At 35.1% G+C, this 16,236-nt stretch overlaps 3 protein-coding genes across 18 annotated transcripts; all 3 read left to right on the top strand.

Moving 5' to 3' along the window:
- Positions 1-2,758: 2,758 nt before the first annotated feature.
- LOC107935649 (cytochrome b561, DM13 and DOMON domain-containing protein At5g54830) lies at positions 2,759-6,747 on the top strand. The gene is made up of 2 exons (XM_016868272.2): positions 2,759-5,855; positions 6,336-6,747. Exon 1 carries the CDS (start codon positions 3,076-3,078, stop codon positions 5,737-5,739), a length of 2,664 nt encoding a protein of 887 aa, XP_016723761.2. The 5' UTR covers positions 2,759-3,075; the 3' UTR covers positions 5,740-5,855; positions 6,336-6,747.
- A 268-nt stretch (positions 6,748-7,015) lies between these two features.
- LOC107935622 (uncharacterized) lies at positions 7,016-9,981 on the top strand. 16 transcript variants are annotated; one of them, XM_041104893.1, is made up of 7 exons: positions 7,016-7,668; positions 8,745-8,862; positions 8,944-9,184; positions 9,269-9,351; positions 9,426-9,544; positions 9,631-9,703; positions 9,806-9,981. In XM_041104893.1, the coding sequence occupies exons 1-3, from the start codon at positions 7,070-7,072 to the stop codon at positions 9,169-9,171; spliced, it is 945 nt and encodes a 314-aa protein (XP_040960827.1). In that variant the 5' UTR covers positions 7,016-7,069; the 3' UTR covers positions 9,172-9,184; positions 9,269-9,351; positions 9,426-9,544; positions 9,631-9,703; positions 9,806-9,981. The 16 variants fall into 16 exon arrangements, with proteins under 16 accessions (XP_040960827.1, XP_040960828.1, XP_040960825.1 ...); XM_041104894.1 differs by having other exon boundaries at positions 9,631-9,710; XM_041104891.1 differs by having other exon boundaries at positions 9,611-9,703.
- Positions 9,982-11,618: 1,637 nt separating this feature from the next.
- Positions 11,619-15,604, top strand: LOC107935664 (BES1/BZR1 homolog protein 4). Its single transcript, XM_041104878.1, has 2 exons — positions 11,619-12,312; positions 14,631-15,604. The coding sequence occupies exons 1-2, from the start codon at positions 12,097-12,099 to the stop codon at positions 15,366-15,368; spliced, it is 954 nt and encodes a 317-aa protein (XP_040960812.1). The 5' UTR covers positions 11,619-12,096; the 3' UTR covers positions 15,369-15,604.
- Positions 15,605-16,236: the final 632 nt, after the last annotated feature.

Raw genomic sequence — 16,236 nt, 5'->3', positions numbered from 1 at the left:
TATAAAAATATGTACATATAGGTGTATAAAACTATGGAATACGAAGATAAAGGAATACATATAAAAGGCAAGTGTATATATATTGTAAAATAAAAGAAAAAGTATACATGTACAAACTAAAGTTTAAAACTAATGAAAATATACATATGTATACGAATAAATACATTAATTTATATACATACTAAAAGTATATTGAAAATGTGTCTGTATATGCGGATTTAAAAAATATAAAGAAGGGTGTATTTTAGACTATAAAGATTATATATAAATATGTATGTATTTATGAAAATGAAAATGTGTATATAGATATATATATAGGTACATCAGTGGTAAAATATATAAATATATATATATATGTACCGGAAGTTTAAATAAAATCAATATAAATAAATAGGTAATAATAATAGTAATAATAATAATAATAATAGGACTAATTCAAAACGGGAACGAAACCTCAGGGCTGAAATCAAAAATAAAACAGAATGAAAGACCAAAATGTAATATGCGCGAAAAAAAGGGGGACCAAAATGGTAAATACCCCGAAGCCCCAAAACACAGTACAGCAGAGGGTCAAAATTGAAACAGAAATAAAAGCTTGGGGTTAAATTAAAAAACAGAAAAGAACGAAACAAGGGTCAAATTGCAACGCATTGCAAAGTCTGAGGGACTGCGCGTGCAATTATACCATTTAAAGAAAACACGCGGATCCTCCCCCCGGGTCGGGTCACCGCGCGGGTCAAGAGGGCCTCAAAACGGCGCCGTTTTATGACTTGTATAAATATAAAAAAATGCCCAAAAATATCATTTTCATCACTTTTCTAAAAACAGAGAGCTTTCTCTCTCTCAAGCCCCCAAGGCCAGCCAAGATCCGGCCGCTTCCGATCATCAGGCCACCCTCCGTCGACCACCGTGCACGGTGGTCGGAGGCACAAAATCGGATCTTTTTTGGTCCCCTTCGAAGCCGATTGTCTCTAAACCACAGATCCATGGTGGAATGTCGAGAAAGATGAGCCCAAGATCCGAAAACGAGGAGAGACTGCTCGTCTCCTCCTCCACCGGCGACGACGAAGACGGGCTCCGACGCCGGCCTTCGAAACAAATAGGTACTTTTCTTTCCCCTTTTTCTTTTGTTTTAAAGAGTAGTGTAACAAACAAAAATAAATAAAGAAAAAAGGAAAATAGAAAACGCCAGAACAGAAAAAAAATGGAATCTACCTTTTCAATTTTTCTTCTTTTTATTAAGTTGTTTTTTTTTTAATCGAAGGAAGACCCCTGTTACGTTTTTGTTTGTATCTTTATATAGCCGATTACAATACATTTTTATCTATTTCTATTATTTTGCACTGTTTTTGCCTCTGCTTTGCGTGCTGTCTTTGCAGGTAATTGATGGGAGTAGCTGGTGGCGTCGGTGGCAGAAACTAGAGCGGCGGTAGACGTTAGGAGCCCCCAGGGACGTGCGGCGCCTTAGCTAGGGTTTCAGAAAAGCTGAAACCCTAGTTTGACTTTTGTTGGGCCTTGCTGTATTGGGCTTGTTTGGATTCGGGCTTGTAATGGGGCTGTTTGGGTAGATTTAGTTTGGGTTTAATTAATTTGATCCTTAGGTCTCTGCTTGTTGGGCCCGGGCATGAATTAGGCTGTACAGCAATGTTCCCTGATGTGTTTATGATAGGTGCACTGAGTTGTAAAGACTGTCTTTATGGGAACCTATCTTTTTTAATAAAATTGAAATAATGAATAGATGGTTAATTTATTGCAAAGAGTTTGTGAAATAATGCAAAATTATATGTTCAATACTTTAGAATTGAAAATGGATCATAGTTTTAATTGCACAATACATGCATTCTTTGTTTTTAACCTCAATCAGATTTGTGAGGTTGATTTATTACAGGAGATTTGGCATTGAATTTATAAAAAGATATTATAGATATGTAATTCTTTTTGTGAGTTTATAGATGTATTTTTTTTATTTTTTATTGAATTTTTTTTTTACAAATTATAGATAGTATAAAACTTATTTTATACATTTTCTTTTAATGAGAATATTTGATGCATTGTTGGTGCATAAGTTCTATACACTATCGATAAACAATTATCAATTTTTCTTTTTCTTTTTTTAGTTACCTAATTATCAATTTTTTTTAATTTGATCACTCAACTAATTGAGATTTTTTTGTCCGTTTCTTTAAATCTCTATGGAGGGTAATGTGGTAGTTAAAAAATGAGTAAAATTATAAATCTAGCTCTCAAATTTTATATCTTATATTGTTTTAGTCAAAATTTTAAAATAATTAACTCTCAAATTTTACAAATAGTTTCAATTTGATCCTCAAAATTTACTTTTCTCTTCTACTTCACCACGTGCGATTACCATCATTACCTCCACCTCCACCTTTCTTCCCAGAAAAAAACTTACCTTTCCTCTTTCTATTTCAACCTAATTTATTGTTAAATAGTAGCACATATATTTAAATTGCTTAGGCTTCATCTAACTTAACACAAAATAAATTATAATACCTTAAATTTGAACATGATTGAAAAAAGAAAAAGGTTTTTTTTTTTTTTGGAGAAAGGTGGAGAAGGGGGAACTGGAGGCAACGATGATAGTGATAGTGGAGAAAGTGGAAAGAAAAGGTAAATTTTGATGAACAAATTGAGATTATTTGTAAATTTTAAAGATTAATTTTTTTTAAAATAATGACTAAATTGATACAAAAATATAAAAATTAAAAATTAAATTTATTATTATATTAATTTTGACTGTCATGTCCTCTCATTGGAGATTTAACGCTACTTAACAGAAATTGGCAAAAAAAAAATCTTGATTAGTTGGACTACTAAATTAAAAAAATTGAACTAAATTAAAATTAAAAAACTGATAGTCGAGAAGATAGTTGGGATTCTGGTTTCCTCTCTTCAGAAAAGCAGGAAAAAAATAAAATTATAAAACAATACCGAGACAAGTTGACGACTCGCTCCGGCTGACCGAGTCACCCCTCACCACCACCAGCCGCTCATTGGCTCCTTCCTTCTCTTTAAAACGTTCATCACCGTCGAATCACCCACGACCGGATTCGAATGTACAATTCCAAAATTTTCCTTCTAATCCCGCTCTTCCTAATCAATTCCATCGCCTCTTCCAAAGCGGATTCGGGTCAGAAATGCTCCAACACCAGCTCCCTAATCGGGTTCGAATCGAACTTCACAATGGTCCGACACCAACTCCGTGGCCATCTCAAAATCCTCGATGGCTGCTCTTTCCAGGTCACCCGATTCGACATGTTATCCGGCTCGTCCGACGTCGTTTTCTGGGGCGCCGTCTCCCTCAACTTCTCTGACCTCACCAGCGGGTTCCCCATCTCCGGTCAACGCCTCAATCAAACAGCTTACAAAAATGTATCGTTTTCAGTCCAATTGCTCCCCGACATAACCTGGGACCAGATCAACGTTCTTTCAATCTGGGACATCGCCAGCACTTCAGACTTCGGCCATGTCACCCTCCCTCGAAACGGGTCGGATTCGTTTTCGGACTCGGTGCATACAGTGTTTGATAACTGCAAGAACTTGTCGGATAATTATAGGGTCCGGTGGAACTTGAATGTGGAGGAAAATTGGATCGAGATCGGGTTAGAAGCGGCGGCGCCGACGACTTATTACATGGCATTTGGGTGGGCAAATCCGAATAGGACGAAGGAGCTGATGTCCGAAGCTGATGTTACGGTGGCAAGTTTTACTGAGGAAGGTAGGCCTTTTGTTGATGATTTTTACATTACGGCTTATAGTGAATGTAAGTTGAGTTCTAAAGATCGGACAGCTATAGGTGTTTGCCCTGATGTAGTTTATGAGAACTCAAAAAATGGCATGATGGTGAATAATACTAGGTTGGTTTATGGACATAGGAGAGATGGGGTTTCTTTAATTATGTTTAGGAAACCATTGAATTCGACAGATAAGAAGTATGATTTGCCTGTGTATCCTAATGAGGATATGAGGGTTATTTGGGCATTAGGGTTGATGAAACCACCAAATGAAAATCGGTCTCATTTTTTACCCCAATTTCATGGGGGTCCAGAGAAGGTTGCATATGGACATTTGGTGCTTAATGTTTCAAAGAAGGTAGATGATTGTTTTGGGCCATTGGATGCTGATGATAATGAGGATCAAGAGTTGATTATTGCTGATACAGAAGTTCCCCTTGTTGTTACAACAGGGGAGGTGTTGCATTATCCAAATCCGCCAAGTCCGTCTAAGGTTTTGTATATTAATAATAAGGAAGCACCGGTGTTGAGAGTGGAAAGAGGGGTGCCAGTTAAGTTTTTGGTGCAGGCAGGGCATGATGTTGCATTGTATATTACTTCAGATTCTCTAGGTGGGAATGCTACATCAAGGAATGCAACTGAGACTATTTATTCTGGAGGGCCAGAAGCGGAAGGAGTTGTAGCAAATCCTCACGAATTGATTTGGGTTCCCGATAGGAATACCCCCGATCAAGTGTATTATCAATCCTTGTACCAGGAGAAGATGGGATGGAAAGTTCAAGTTGTTGATGGTGCCCTGTCCGATATGTATAACAATAGTGTGCTTTTAGATGATCAACAAGTCACTTTCTTTTGGACGTTATCAGAAGATTCAATAACTATTGCTGCCCGTGGTGTGAAGAAGAGTGGCTATCTTGCAATAGGTTTCGGTAATGGGATGGTGAATAGCTATGCATATGTGGGCTGGATTGGCGATACTGGAAAAGGGCATTTAAATACATATTGGATTGATGGAAAGCGTCCCTTGAACATCCATCCAACAAATGAGAATCTGACACATGTCAGGTGCAAGTCAGAAGATGGCATCATTACTTTGGAATTCACACGTCCATTAAAACCATCATGCAATCAAAATGATAAGCCAGAGTGCAAGAACATTGTTGATCCTACAACTCCTCTTAAAGTCATATGGGCAATGGGTTCAAAGTGGACTGATGAACATCTCAGTGAGAAAAACATGCATACGGTCACGAGTCAAAGGCCTGTGCAAGTGCTGCTTATCCGTGGTTCTTCCGAGGCTGAGCAAGGTTTACAACCTGTCTTAGCTGTACATGGGTTTATGATGTTCCTCTCCTGGGGTATTTTGATTCCTGGTGGAATATTGGCTGCTAGATACCTAAAACATGTAGAGGGTGATGGATGGTACCAAATTCATATTTACCTACAATATTCAGGATTAGCAATTATCCTACTTGGTGTTCTTTTTGCAGTTGCCGAACTTCGGGGTTTCTATGTCAGCTCGTTACATGTTAAGCTTGGTATTGCTGCCATAGTTTTTGCCTCTGTGCAACCAATGAATGCATATCTCAGACCGGAGAAACCTGCTAATGGGGAGGATGCTTCCACAAAGAGATTAATTTGGGAGTATTTCCATGTAATTATCGGCAGAGGTGCCGTTGCCATAGGAATTGCAGCACTTTTTACTGGAATGAAGCATTTAGGAGAAAGATATAGAGTAGAAAACGTCCACGATCTTAGCTGGGTATTAATAATATGGTTCTTGATTGCTGCATTGACTGTAATTTATCTGGAGTATCGTGAAAGACAACAGAGAGATAGATTACAAGGAAGGAGCAACTGGGTTCTCGGCAACGTCGCAGAAGAGGATTCCATTGACCTTTTAAGCCCGAACGACGCTTTTGCTCGAAAAGGTTCACAGAGTTCTGGAGTAATTGAAGTACAGTTAGAGCCATTGAACAGATAGATTTATTCATACAATATATTTTTTCTTTTTGAATATAAAAAAGCTCCATTCTTCACCAGTTTTGAAAGCTTCTTACTAACATGGAGCTGCTTTTTTCTCGGATGGCTTTCCCCACTGTAAGTAGAGCTTTATTCTTGATAATTCTTTTTTCTACCAACATGTATTTTGTATACTTGATACACCTTTACTCTTGATAATTCTTTTTGATACTCTTGATCAATTTTTCGTACCTTATTTCTCTTGATTGAAATAGACCTTAATTTTCTGTTATCTTGAACTCTTAATACATGGAAATATACAATCAATTTTTTTCCCCTTTTTGTTTCACTTTCTTTGTGATAATTTTGCTTTTGGTGGCAAAATAAGCTTATGTTAAAGTAGACACTCACCTAGAAGTCTAAGTATGTGTATCCAATAGCTTCTTTAAAGCAAGCTGAGTAGGCTTTGCATGCTTGAGAAACAAGTGCTTCAACAATTTATCTACAGTTGGCCTCTTGGTTTGATCTTTCACCAACCACATTGCAACCTTGTCTTTAAACGGCTTCGAGAACTTCAAATATGTCAAACATAATTCAGTCACGAGCCTTTGTTGGCAGATATATCGACAAGGGCAGACGACCATGAGCCAACTCCAACTAAACATCCCAAACAACCATATATCAGCCTTGAAGTTGTATCCAGTTCCGGGCTCCAAAACTTTGGTTGCCATCCAACAAGGGCTCCCAGTACTTGTATTTCGACACCATTGTCGATCGCCGGAATCAAACATGCAAGCTGAAACACTAGAATCCGAGTCCTTCATTTCCTCCTTTTTGTTGGGCAAAAGGTTGCTAGCTTTGCCATCTCAATGGATAAGCCCCTTGTCAATGAAGAAAATACAAAAGTTAGGGACTTTTTTTAATAAAAAAAATCCAGTAAAAAGTATTGTATTAATTTTTTTTTTAATTTATTGATTCAATACTTCTTACCAATGTTTTTGGTTTTCTCATAGTAATGAAATAAGCTTACAATTAAGCAAAATTTATTGGTATTTTATGGGAATTAAAGCATAAATCGCCTAACCCCCAAAGATTTTTTTAATTTGAAAATTATCACACTGAAGAATCAAACCTTCAAATAATAACACTTGAAATCGCCTAGCTTTATTGAACATTTTAGCTTAAATTGCTATTTATTTAATAAAATTTTATTTAAATTTAGTTACAAAAATAGATTAATATTAATAAATAAGTAATTTTTTAAGTAATAAAAAGATGGATGTGTATTTAAGATCCCTAAGCTCCTCTGCAGAAAAGACCCTCCTTTTAATCTTAAACCCTTCCGCTGCAAAATGTATCTCTTCAAAGCTTTCATTCTGTCTACGCGTACCAAAGTTCTCCTCAAAATCCACAATCCTCTTTACAAAACCCTTTGTCCTTCACCATCATTCATAATCAGAAGAACCCTTAATTCCTCTTCCCAGCTACCAACCAAAACCCCACTTTCTCTGTTGTTTCGAGACACTGTTTTAACAGTAAAACCCGCAGGAACTGAAACCCAGAGAAAAGGCGAAATCAATGAGTCGGTGAAAGAATTTAGGAATTTCAAAGAAAACCCAAAAGGGAAAAAGAAAGAAACAGAGAAATTAGATGGGAAAAGACTCAAGAAATTCAAGTGTTTGGTTGAGTTTATAGGGGATGAAAACAAAGAAGAAAAGATGAAAAAGAAGATGAAAGCTAGAAGAGAAAGGGAAAAGGTAAGAGCTTTGAAGGGTCTTTCACAGTTAGCTGAGATTTTCATCAGGCATTTGTATGCAAAAGGGTATTTTAAGGAGGCTAGTTTTGTGGAAGACAACAAGTTGGATTTTGGTTACTTTGAGAATAGTTATGGCAGGGATTTTATCAAGTTTGCTGCTTACAATTTTGGTAAAGATCATCAAGATATTGCAAAGTAAGAACTTTTGTTTTCTCCTTTTTTTCTTTTTTAATTTGGATTTGACATTGTTTGACAATTGTTAATGTTTTTTATTCATGTTGGCTGATTGATGTACTTGATGTTTTATTTGGTTGTTCTTAACATTGTAGGGGAAAGTGGAGTTTGAGATTATGGTTATTTTGCATTTTTCAAATGAATTCATAATAACTAGGTGGATTGATAATATTAGTTTCTTACTTCATTGTTATATACTGTTCATTTTTCCTTAAGTACTAGAGTTCGAGCTAGGATATAGGATATATATATATATATAAAAAGAATTGAGCTTATCCATATTGTATAGTTATGGTGTAAGAGGGTATATAGGAAAACTTAAAAAAGAAATTCAGAAACTAGGGAAACAGGGGTAATCATATTTAAGTGCATAGATGCATACATATGTGCAAAACTACTGGTATTCATAGACATAAGTGTATAGTCAAGCATCTCTTTTTCATGTAGTTATATTAGAGATATTCATCTGGACCGAACCATAGGTTGAGTGGCAAAAGACTTGATATCAAGTATTTAATTGATACCAATCTTGGGTTCCATCCTTGGACAACCCTAAACCCTCCCCTTATACAAATAAACTTTAGAGGTATTATAAAAATTCTCTGCATTCTTCAGTCAAATTGTCAAGAGATTTAGCCATAGCATGCTGTAAGAATGCAAGGTCTTAGATTCAAGCATTGCAAAGCTGGCAGATATGCACTGAACCTTCACTTAAAATCAATGTTAGTGATTAAGTACATAATAGCAGCATATGTTTGGCAGAGCTATATGATGTTCTACTAAAATTGTGCAAAGTTGGTTTCTATGTGTTTGACAAAAAATCAGGTGTGACAGATTTTATCAATCAATGATTGTAGCATAATTTTTGACTTGATATGATATGGTCAACCATATGTACACCAATGCAGTTGATCTATTAATATATCTTGCTTTTATATATAGCTCATCTCCTTGCCATCGTTTTGGGGAATCATTACTTCAATGACTGTCCTTTTGCTTCTTGTAAATAAAGTAACCTTCGATATTGGTATTTGCAGATGGTTGCTGGGAAGTCACTTGAAAAAAGTGGTGCTCTTTGGTTGCGCTTCCCTTGATAAAAATAATGTCTTCGCTGCTAAGAGATTGCGCAAGTTCTTTAAAATTCAAGAAAACACTGTAAGCCATTATTCCAATGTTTACTATACTGAGTACAAATCTTCCTATGTTGTTTGTTTTACTGATGGGTGATCTCTTCAGGTATGCAGTCGATGCATGTTAAAGGATTCGTGCGAGTATGCTAATAAGAGTGTATGGGGAATCGGTACCAACAGTTTGCTTCTGGTTGATGTAATGAAAGTTATCACTTTGTATGTTTTAGATTTAGTGCCTGCAAAACTCACCGTTCCGGATGAGGTAAAAGATTCAATCAACCAATTGTTGAAGGTGGTTATAAAGTTAAGTCAACCCACATGCCAAGACTCCTAAAATGTTCCTACAGGTACTTATTGTAAATTCCTCTTACTCGGACTCTGAAGTAAGATATGAATATGTTTAACTTTTGTAATTTTCCCTATATTTGTAGGATTATATCTCCATATCCATGTCTGAATATGTGCTGGATAAATACTCAAGGGAAAATGAACGTCAAGAGTCGGAGTGACATAGGTAAATTCAGCTGTAACTATGTCAGTATCATCATTTTGGCTGTTTCCCTTTATTTGTTCGACTCAATGTTACAGATTATCGATATGATTGCAAGAAAGACGAGCATAGCTTTTTCTGGTGACATGAAAGGTGTTCTTTGCAGAGAAGCACATGTCTAAAGATGAATTTTCGAAGCAGAATACCGATGACCGATGTAGGTATGTAATTTACATTCAATAAATGACCCATTTCCTTTGTTGACTGCTTGCAAATCTCTCAGTAATCTAGCCACCATATCAGATCATTCATTCAAGCCATTTTAATCGAGTTTTCCGTCCTTCGGTCGATCAAGCATACAATAGCAGTTGGACTGGTAAACAGTTAGGCACCCCATAATCAAACCCGAGATTTTTTCGTTTTAAATATATTTATGTTGCTTATACATTCTTGTGATTTATCTGTGTATGTTATCTAGAAATCAAAATCTAGAAGATGGAATTCAAAAGGTGAAGCACTTGGTTTATCCAAAGTAACAAGTTAGAAGAACAGCTTCTTCTTTTTCATTGATTAGTTTATACTTTTGACTTTTGATGGGAACTTTTCAACTGTTTATGATAAATATCGGCAAAGTCAACATGTAGGATTGTTCTATGGATTCTCTCCAAGGCTCTTTGACTATGTTAACGGTTTCAATCTTCCGTCTGAAGTTATCACATTTTCAACCATTAATATAAATTTTTAAATATGTAAAATACTTCTTGGAATATTTACCCATTTTAATAAATCAAATTATTTTATATTTATTCGAACTTTTTATAATTGGACAAACAAAATGATAGCAAAATGCAATGAAAGAGCCCCGAATATATGTGTATTCATAGTTCGGTTAAAATCTAACCAATCAATTGAATAGATCTAATTTGGTTATTTGGTTGGTTGTCGAATTTAGTTCAGTTGGAGGTTGGTTAGTGATTTTTTAAAATTTTGGTTATCAGTTAATTCGTTATATATGTTTTATATTAGTAGTGCATTTTTTTGAACTATTATTTTTTATATTAATTGAAAAAATAATATACATTATATACAATATAATTTTTTGAATTATTAAAAAAATGAACATTAATAATGTATTCTCTATATGTTTTATAATTATTTTAATCAAAAGACATATATAAATTTTTGTTAATTCGGTCAGTTAATTGAATTAATTAAAATATTTTGGTTCAATTAATGTATTTAAAAAAATTTTCGATTTAATTAACGGTTAAAGATTTTTATATTTTAAATAATCTAATTAATAGTAATTCAGTTCGATTAACGAATTAATCGTTTGAAGATCTTTACTTGAAATATTAAAAATATTTTAAAAAAAGAGAGAATTTTTAAAATGGTTGCGGAATAAAGAAATAGTCATTAATAATATATTTGGAGTCGTTAAAGAGGGATCTCGCACGTGCGCTGAACCGCGAAACGTGTCGTATTGCAGTCCGGTTCTTATTGGACGGTGATCGATAGGGACGGTTACTAAAGCAACAACGAAGGCAGTGGCCACGTGGCGAGCTAAAGTCACACGTTGGTCATGCAGAGCAATCAAAGTAACGCTTAACGTGTTGCTTTGCATTGTTGATCGCGTGAACTCTCCCTTTATTTTCCTTATTTTGTCCCTCATATCATCCGTTTTATCTCTCTTTTTTAACGGCAATTAGTCCTATTATCTTTATATATTTACACTCTTAATTTTTCAATAAAATTGACAGTATTTAATAATAAAATTGTTTAAAAAAATAAAAAGGTGTTAAATTTGTATTGAACAATTCCTTTTTATTTCTTTTATTTATTTTTAATTTTTTATATTTTAAACAATTTAATTGAGTTGTTGTTTACATAATATTTTAATGGTCAAATTAAGAATTTCATCGTTTCAATTTTAATTGATCACATTTTGATTCTTATAAAAATTAAGAAATTAATGTAATCGAGTAATACCACTGTTAAATTATAAACATGAAATCAATAATTCAATAATTTACAAACTAATAATTATTAGATATTATCATTTTAATAATTTATATTTAATAAATTAATAAAAATCAGTCATTTAAGTCGGTATTTAACATTTAACAACAATTCAACAACTTATCAAATTTGACTGTGTTAAATTATAATAATATTATTATTAAAACAAAATATATGAATTATAAGTGGCAAATTTGTAAATAGAAAAGAGATCAAGGGGCAAAGATATCCAACCACTGCTGTATTAGCTGACCACCTCGCAAATCAGTGTTAATTGAGAAGCACTAATTTCATTTCAAGCCTTCAAACTCAATTCATCGTTTTCATTGTTCTTTCTTCCCGGGTTTTCCAACTCTTTGCAAAACCCAAAACCATATTTCCCGGTCGATTTCTGCTCCGCTCCAGCCATTGATCCGCCAATCCAGATCCATCTTTAACTGGATCTCATCAACTCACCTTTTACCCGTTCCCACCGGTTCATCCGCCATAAAATCACTGCCGTCTGATATCTCTCCACTCAACGGTCTAAAAGTTGGAAACTGGAAAATTCTTTCTCCGATCACAGTTGAAACGGCTCCGTTGCAGCTTAAATTCCTTAGCTTTACCTCATCTTCGTTTTCTTTTTCCTACCCATTTTCTTTCATTTTGCTTTTCATTGCCTTTACTCAAATTCTATTCTTTTTAACCAAACAATTAATTTTTCTATAAATTCAAGAAATCTAGTATTGGTTTGTTTTTCTTCGATTGGAAATGACGTCGGGGACGAGGATGCCGACATGGAAAGAGAGAGAGAACAACAAGCGGAGAGAACGGCGGAGGAGAGCTATTGCTGCGAAGATCTTCGCTGGACTTCGGATGTACGGTAACTACAAGCTTCCAAAACACTGCGATAACAATGAAGTTCTCAAAGCTCTTTGTAATGAGGCTGGTTGGACTGTTGAACCCGATGGCACTACTTATCGTAAGGTAATTACTATCCTCACCTTAACCTTTTTCTTTTCTTTTTTCTTTTCGTTGATTCTGAGTAAAAAATAATGAAAATGATGGAGATGGAAGTGTTAATTCTTTGTTGGATAAAGAAAGTTCACTTAAGTCATGCATTTAGAGTTGCTTTCATTTCATGTTCAATTTTTTTTTTTTAAAGATCCGAAGCAACTGGAAAATTGATTTTCTCCGGTATATTTAGCAGGATGAAGATCTTAATTATTGCAAGTGTAGTTATTATACTAAATAATCGTCACAACCAACAAAATCGTGGTCTGTTTTCTAAATTGTGCCGCCTTTTGCGGTGCATGTTAGTCTTCGGAAGTGTCCCCGTTGAGCTAGTATACGCCAATTCCGGCGAGCGAATTTTGAAATCCGACCAACAACAAGATCTCGTGCTAACATGCACAGCTCGTACCGGCGCACGTTAGCAGCGTCAGTTCGTGTTTTAGATTCCTTTCACTGCTTTTAATTGGTTTTACCCTTATTCTCTGAGGTAATAGAGTATGTGTTGTTGTACGTTAGATCTGAACCATCTGATCATGTGTCATTTAGTCTTCATCAATCGTACGTTTGATCTGGTCAGCCCTCTTTTTAATTATTATTATCATGTTGTTTTTGCTCCTCACTTTATCCAACGCGTTAACCGTGAAGCACCAAAGAAAGATTCCTTTTTTAGTGTCTGCAAAATTAGATTAAGAATCACACATCTTTGGAATTTAAACTGAAGATTTGTTGAATGTTGGTGTAATTTTCCTGTTTAGTTGAAGATATGTTAATTTGTGTTATATGATTATTTTTTTAAAAAAATAATTGTTTGGGCATTTCATATACCCGTATTTGGTATTCCTTTTAAGCTCGGATAACATTCGTGTTAATCGAACACTAGTGCGAATAGGCATAGATCTTTAGAAAAAGACCCAACTGCCTTTTCAAAATGATGATTTATGTGGAAGCTTTGGCATCATCTGAATTTTTATAATGAGGTCTGATTTTTTTCAATTGCTAGGTAACCATGTCCATTTTCAAGATTTTGCATAGCTTCCCACTTTAGCGACAACTTTAATCTTTAGTCATTCATGATGTTTTTTTTTTCTTTTTCTTTTTGGTATTTCTTTTCATTTTCGAGGACTAGAGTTCAATTATTAGAGTTGTAGGGGTAACTTTGAGTCACTAGAAAGGTCATTTTCACCTTTTTTTGGTTGTTCATTTATGATTCAAGATAACAAAATTGACTGGACTGCTAACATATTACATCCATTAATGGTTTTATGGGTCAATTTAGTGGATCTGTAGCAACAGTAGGAAGATTTTAGGTTGTTTTTTATGATAAAGTTTACAGTGTGTTTCTGGTTGAAATTAGTTGCTATCTTTTTACTATGAATTATCTAATTTTCTTTGAGATCAGATCTTGACTTGAACCACATTATGACCAGAGGGAAAGGGAAAAGATATATAGGCACTCACGTGCTTTGCTACACTTTTACACGTGATTTAGCTGGCAAGGTGGTCCAGCCACCTTTTTCCTGTTTTGGTTGATTGATTATATTTATTTATATTACTTGAACTCATTATTTTTCCTGAATAATTGTGTTTAAAACCTATGTTCTATGGATATTCAGAAATAGAAACACGAGTATAATCCTCTAAATATATGAAATATTCAGGAAAAAATTTTGAATATATGCAGATAGGGCACATATATGTATCTCACATGCACCCTTAAATCCAAGTAACATAGGTATTTATTGCTACCTCTTAGCCAATTTATTACCACTTTTTAGGTTTTAGCTTGTTTTAATGTTTCTAGCTTGAGTACTCAACTAAGCAAAGGCTATATATATAGTTAACAAGTGTGGCCTACTAATGAAGTTTGAATCAGGGGGGTGATTTTTGGGACTGCAGTTTAAAGTGAGAAATTTAGGTCATTATCATGGTGGTTTTGGGGGAGATATTGTGAGTCTGATAAGTGAAGAGATGGAATAACAATGTGTTATATGATGCTGTATTAAGCTGAATTCAACTAAAGATATCCATTATTGAAATGATTTAAGATGTCAGATTATTGAGATCATAAAGAAAAATTGAAGGGGGTGAATAACGATGGCCTAGTTTGTTGGAATAAATGACATTCATCAGAACAGAAATTGTGTTCCTTATCAATTGCTGGAATGAGTTATTGGAGCTGCTATTTATTTAAATTACTTATTTCCATAATTGAGCATACTAGGCTTGCAGTAATTGTGTTTGATCTGTTGCATCTGCATTTTATGGCACTGATAACTATCTAATTTCCACAGGGTTGTAAGCCTTTGGAGCGCATGGATATAGTAGGTGGATCAGCAACAGCGAGCCCCAGTTCATCTTACCACCCAAGCCCCATGTCATCTTCCTTTCCAAGTTCAGCTTCCTCTTCGTATGTGGTTAATTCCAACGGTGATGGGAGTTCTCTTATCCCATGGCTCAAAAATCTCTCATCTGCTTCCTCATCACCGATGTCTTCAAAGCTTCCTCATATCTACATTCATAGTGGTTCCATCAGTGCTCCTGTCACCCCTCCATTGAGCTCACCAACTGCGCGAACTCCACGAACCAATACTGATTGGGAGGACCTGACTGCCCGTCCAGGTTGGAGTGCACAACAACACTCTTTCCTGCCCTCTTCAACTCCACCTAGCCCTGGTCGTCAGATCGTTCCTGACCCAGAGTGGTTTGCTGGGCTCCGTATCCCTCTCAGTGGGCCAACTTCTCCCACATTCAGCCTTGTCTCCTCAAATCCCTTTGGATTCAAAGAGGAAGTTTTAGCTGGTGGAGGATCCCGTATGTGGACTCCAGGGCAAAGCGGAACATGCTCTCCTGCAATAGCTGCAGGATCAGATCATACGGCTGATGTTCCAATGTCTGAAGTTATATCAGACGAGTTCGCATTTGGAAGCAATGCAACAGGACTCGTGAAACCGTGGGAAGGAGAGAGGATTCATGAAGATTGCGGATCGGATGACCTAGAACTCACCCTTGGCAGTTCCAGGACTAGGTGAGTTTTTTAAGCTTATTGAGTAGATAGATGGCCAAAATTGACTCCTTTTGTTTTCCCTTCCTGTTTTTACTTTGTGTTACAATACCTTGCATATAAAGCAATCTGTATGAACTTTGATTCCATATTTTGCTCTCTGAAAAAAGGGAACAAAAGGGATCAGGGTGAGCATGAATCTTATTATTAGCCTTCATTTAATTTTATAATTTTTTTTCTCTAAATATATAGTCAGTTTTTCAATGGTGATTTCTTAGCATCTTGTTCAGCCCTTCTCTCTCTTTGTTTAAATCTTAATTTTTGGAGTGTCGAACATAAATATTATTGAAAAGAAATTAGGATAAATGATGATTGTATGATTGATGTCTTTGTCTTGAGTTGCTTTTGCCATTGGAAGACATGCCACAATGACTAGTCAATTGTACTGTTTCTCCCAATGGCCAGCAAACCTTTGATGAAAATTAGGATATGTTGGACTTTTACCATTGCCCTTTGTGAAAACTTAGACATGATCATGTTGGCATGCTTTATTGTCAAGTCCATGTCTTTCCATTTTCATTATTTTCAATCTTTCTTTATTAATATGAATACATGAATTGTCAATTAATTTTCGGAAAGATGCACTTTGCTTTGTCTTTTAATGAAACAAAAGTTGAAGAAGACTGGCTTTCTTTTAATCATCTTTTGACCAAAAATAGTGAAATTTTGAACTCGTGATATACAATAATACATGTCTTATTTAGGGTTTAGATTATTTTACATATTTAATAATTTATTACATATTTAAACAAATTGATTCCGGAAAAGAAAAAAATAAATCTAATCAAGGGTATGATGTTGACACGCAGTTCTATCCAAATCATTGGGGAACATGG

This window comes from Gossypium hirsutum, chromosome D11 (assembly GCF_007990345.1).
Source record: "Gossypium hirsutum isolate 1008001.06 chromosome D11, Gossypium_hirsutum_v2.1, whole genome shotgun sequence".
In the NCBI taxonomy this organism is placed as follows: Eukaryota; Viridiplantae; Streptophyta; class Magnoliopsida; order Malvales; family Malvaceae; genus Gossypium; species Gossypium hirsutum.
The sequence above is the reverse complement of the archived record's forward strand: the minus strand, read 5'-3'. Positions and strand labels throughout refer to the sequence as shown.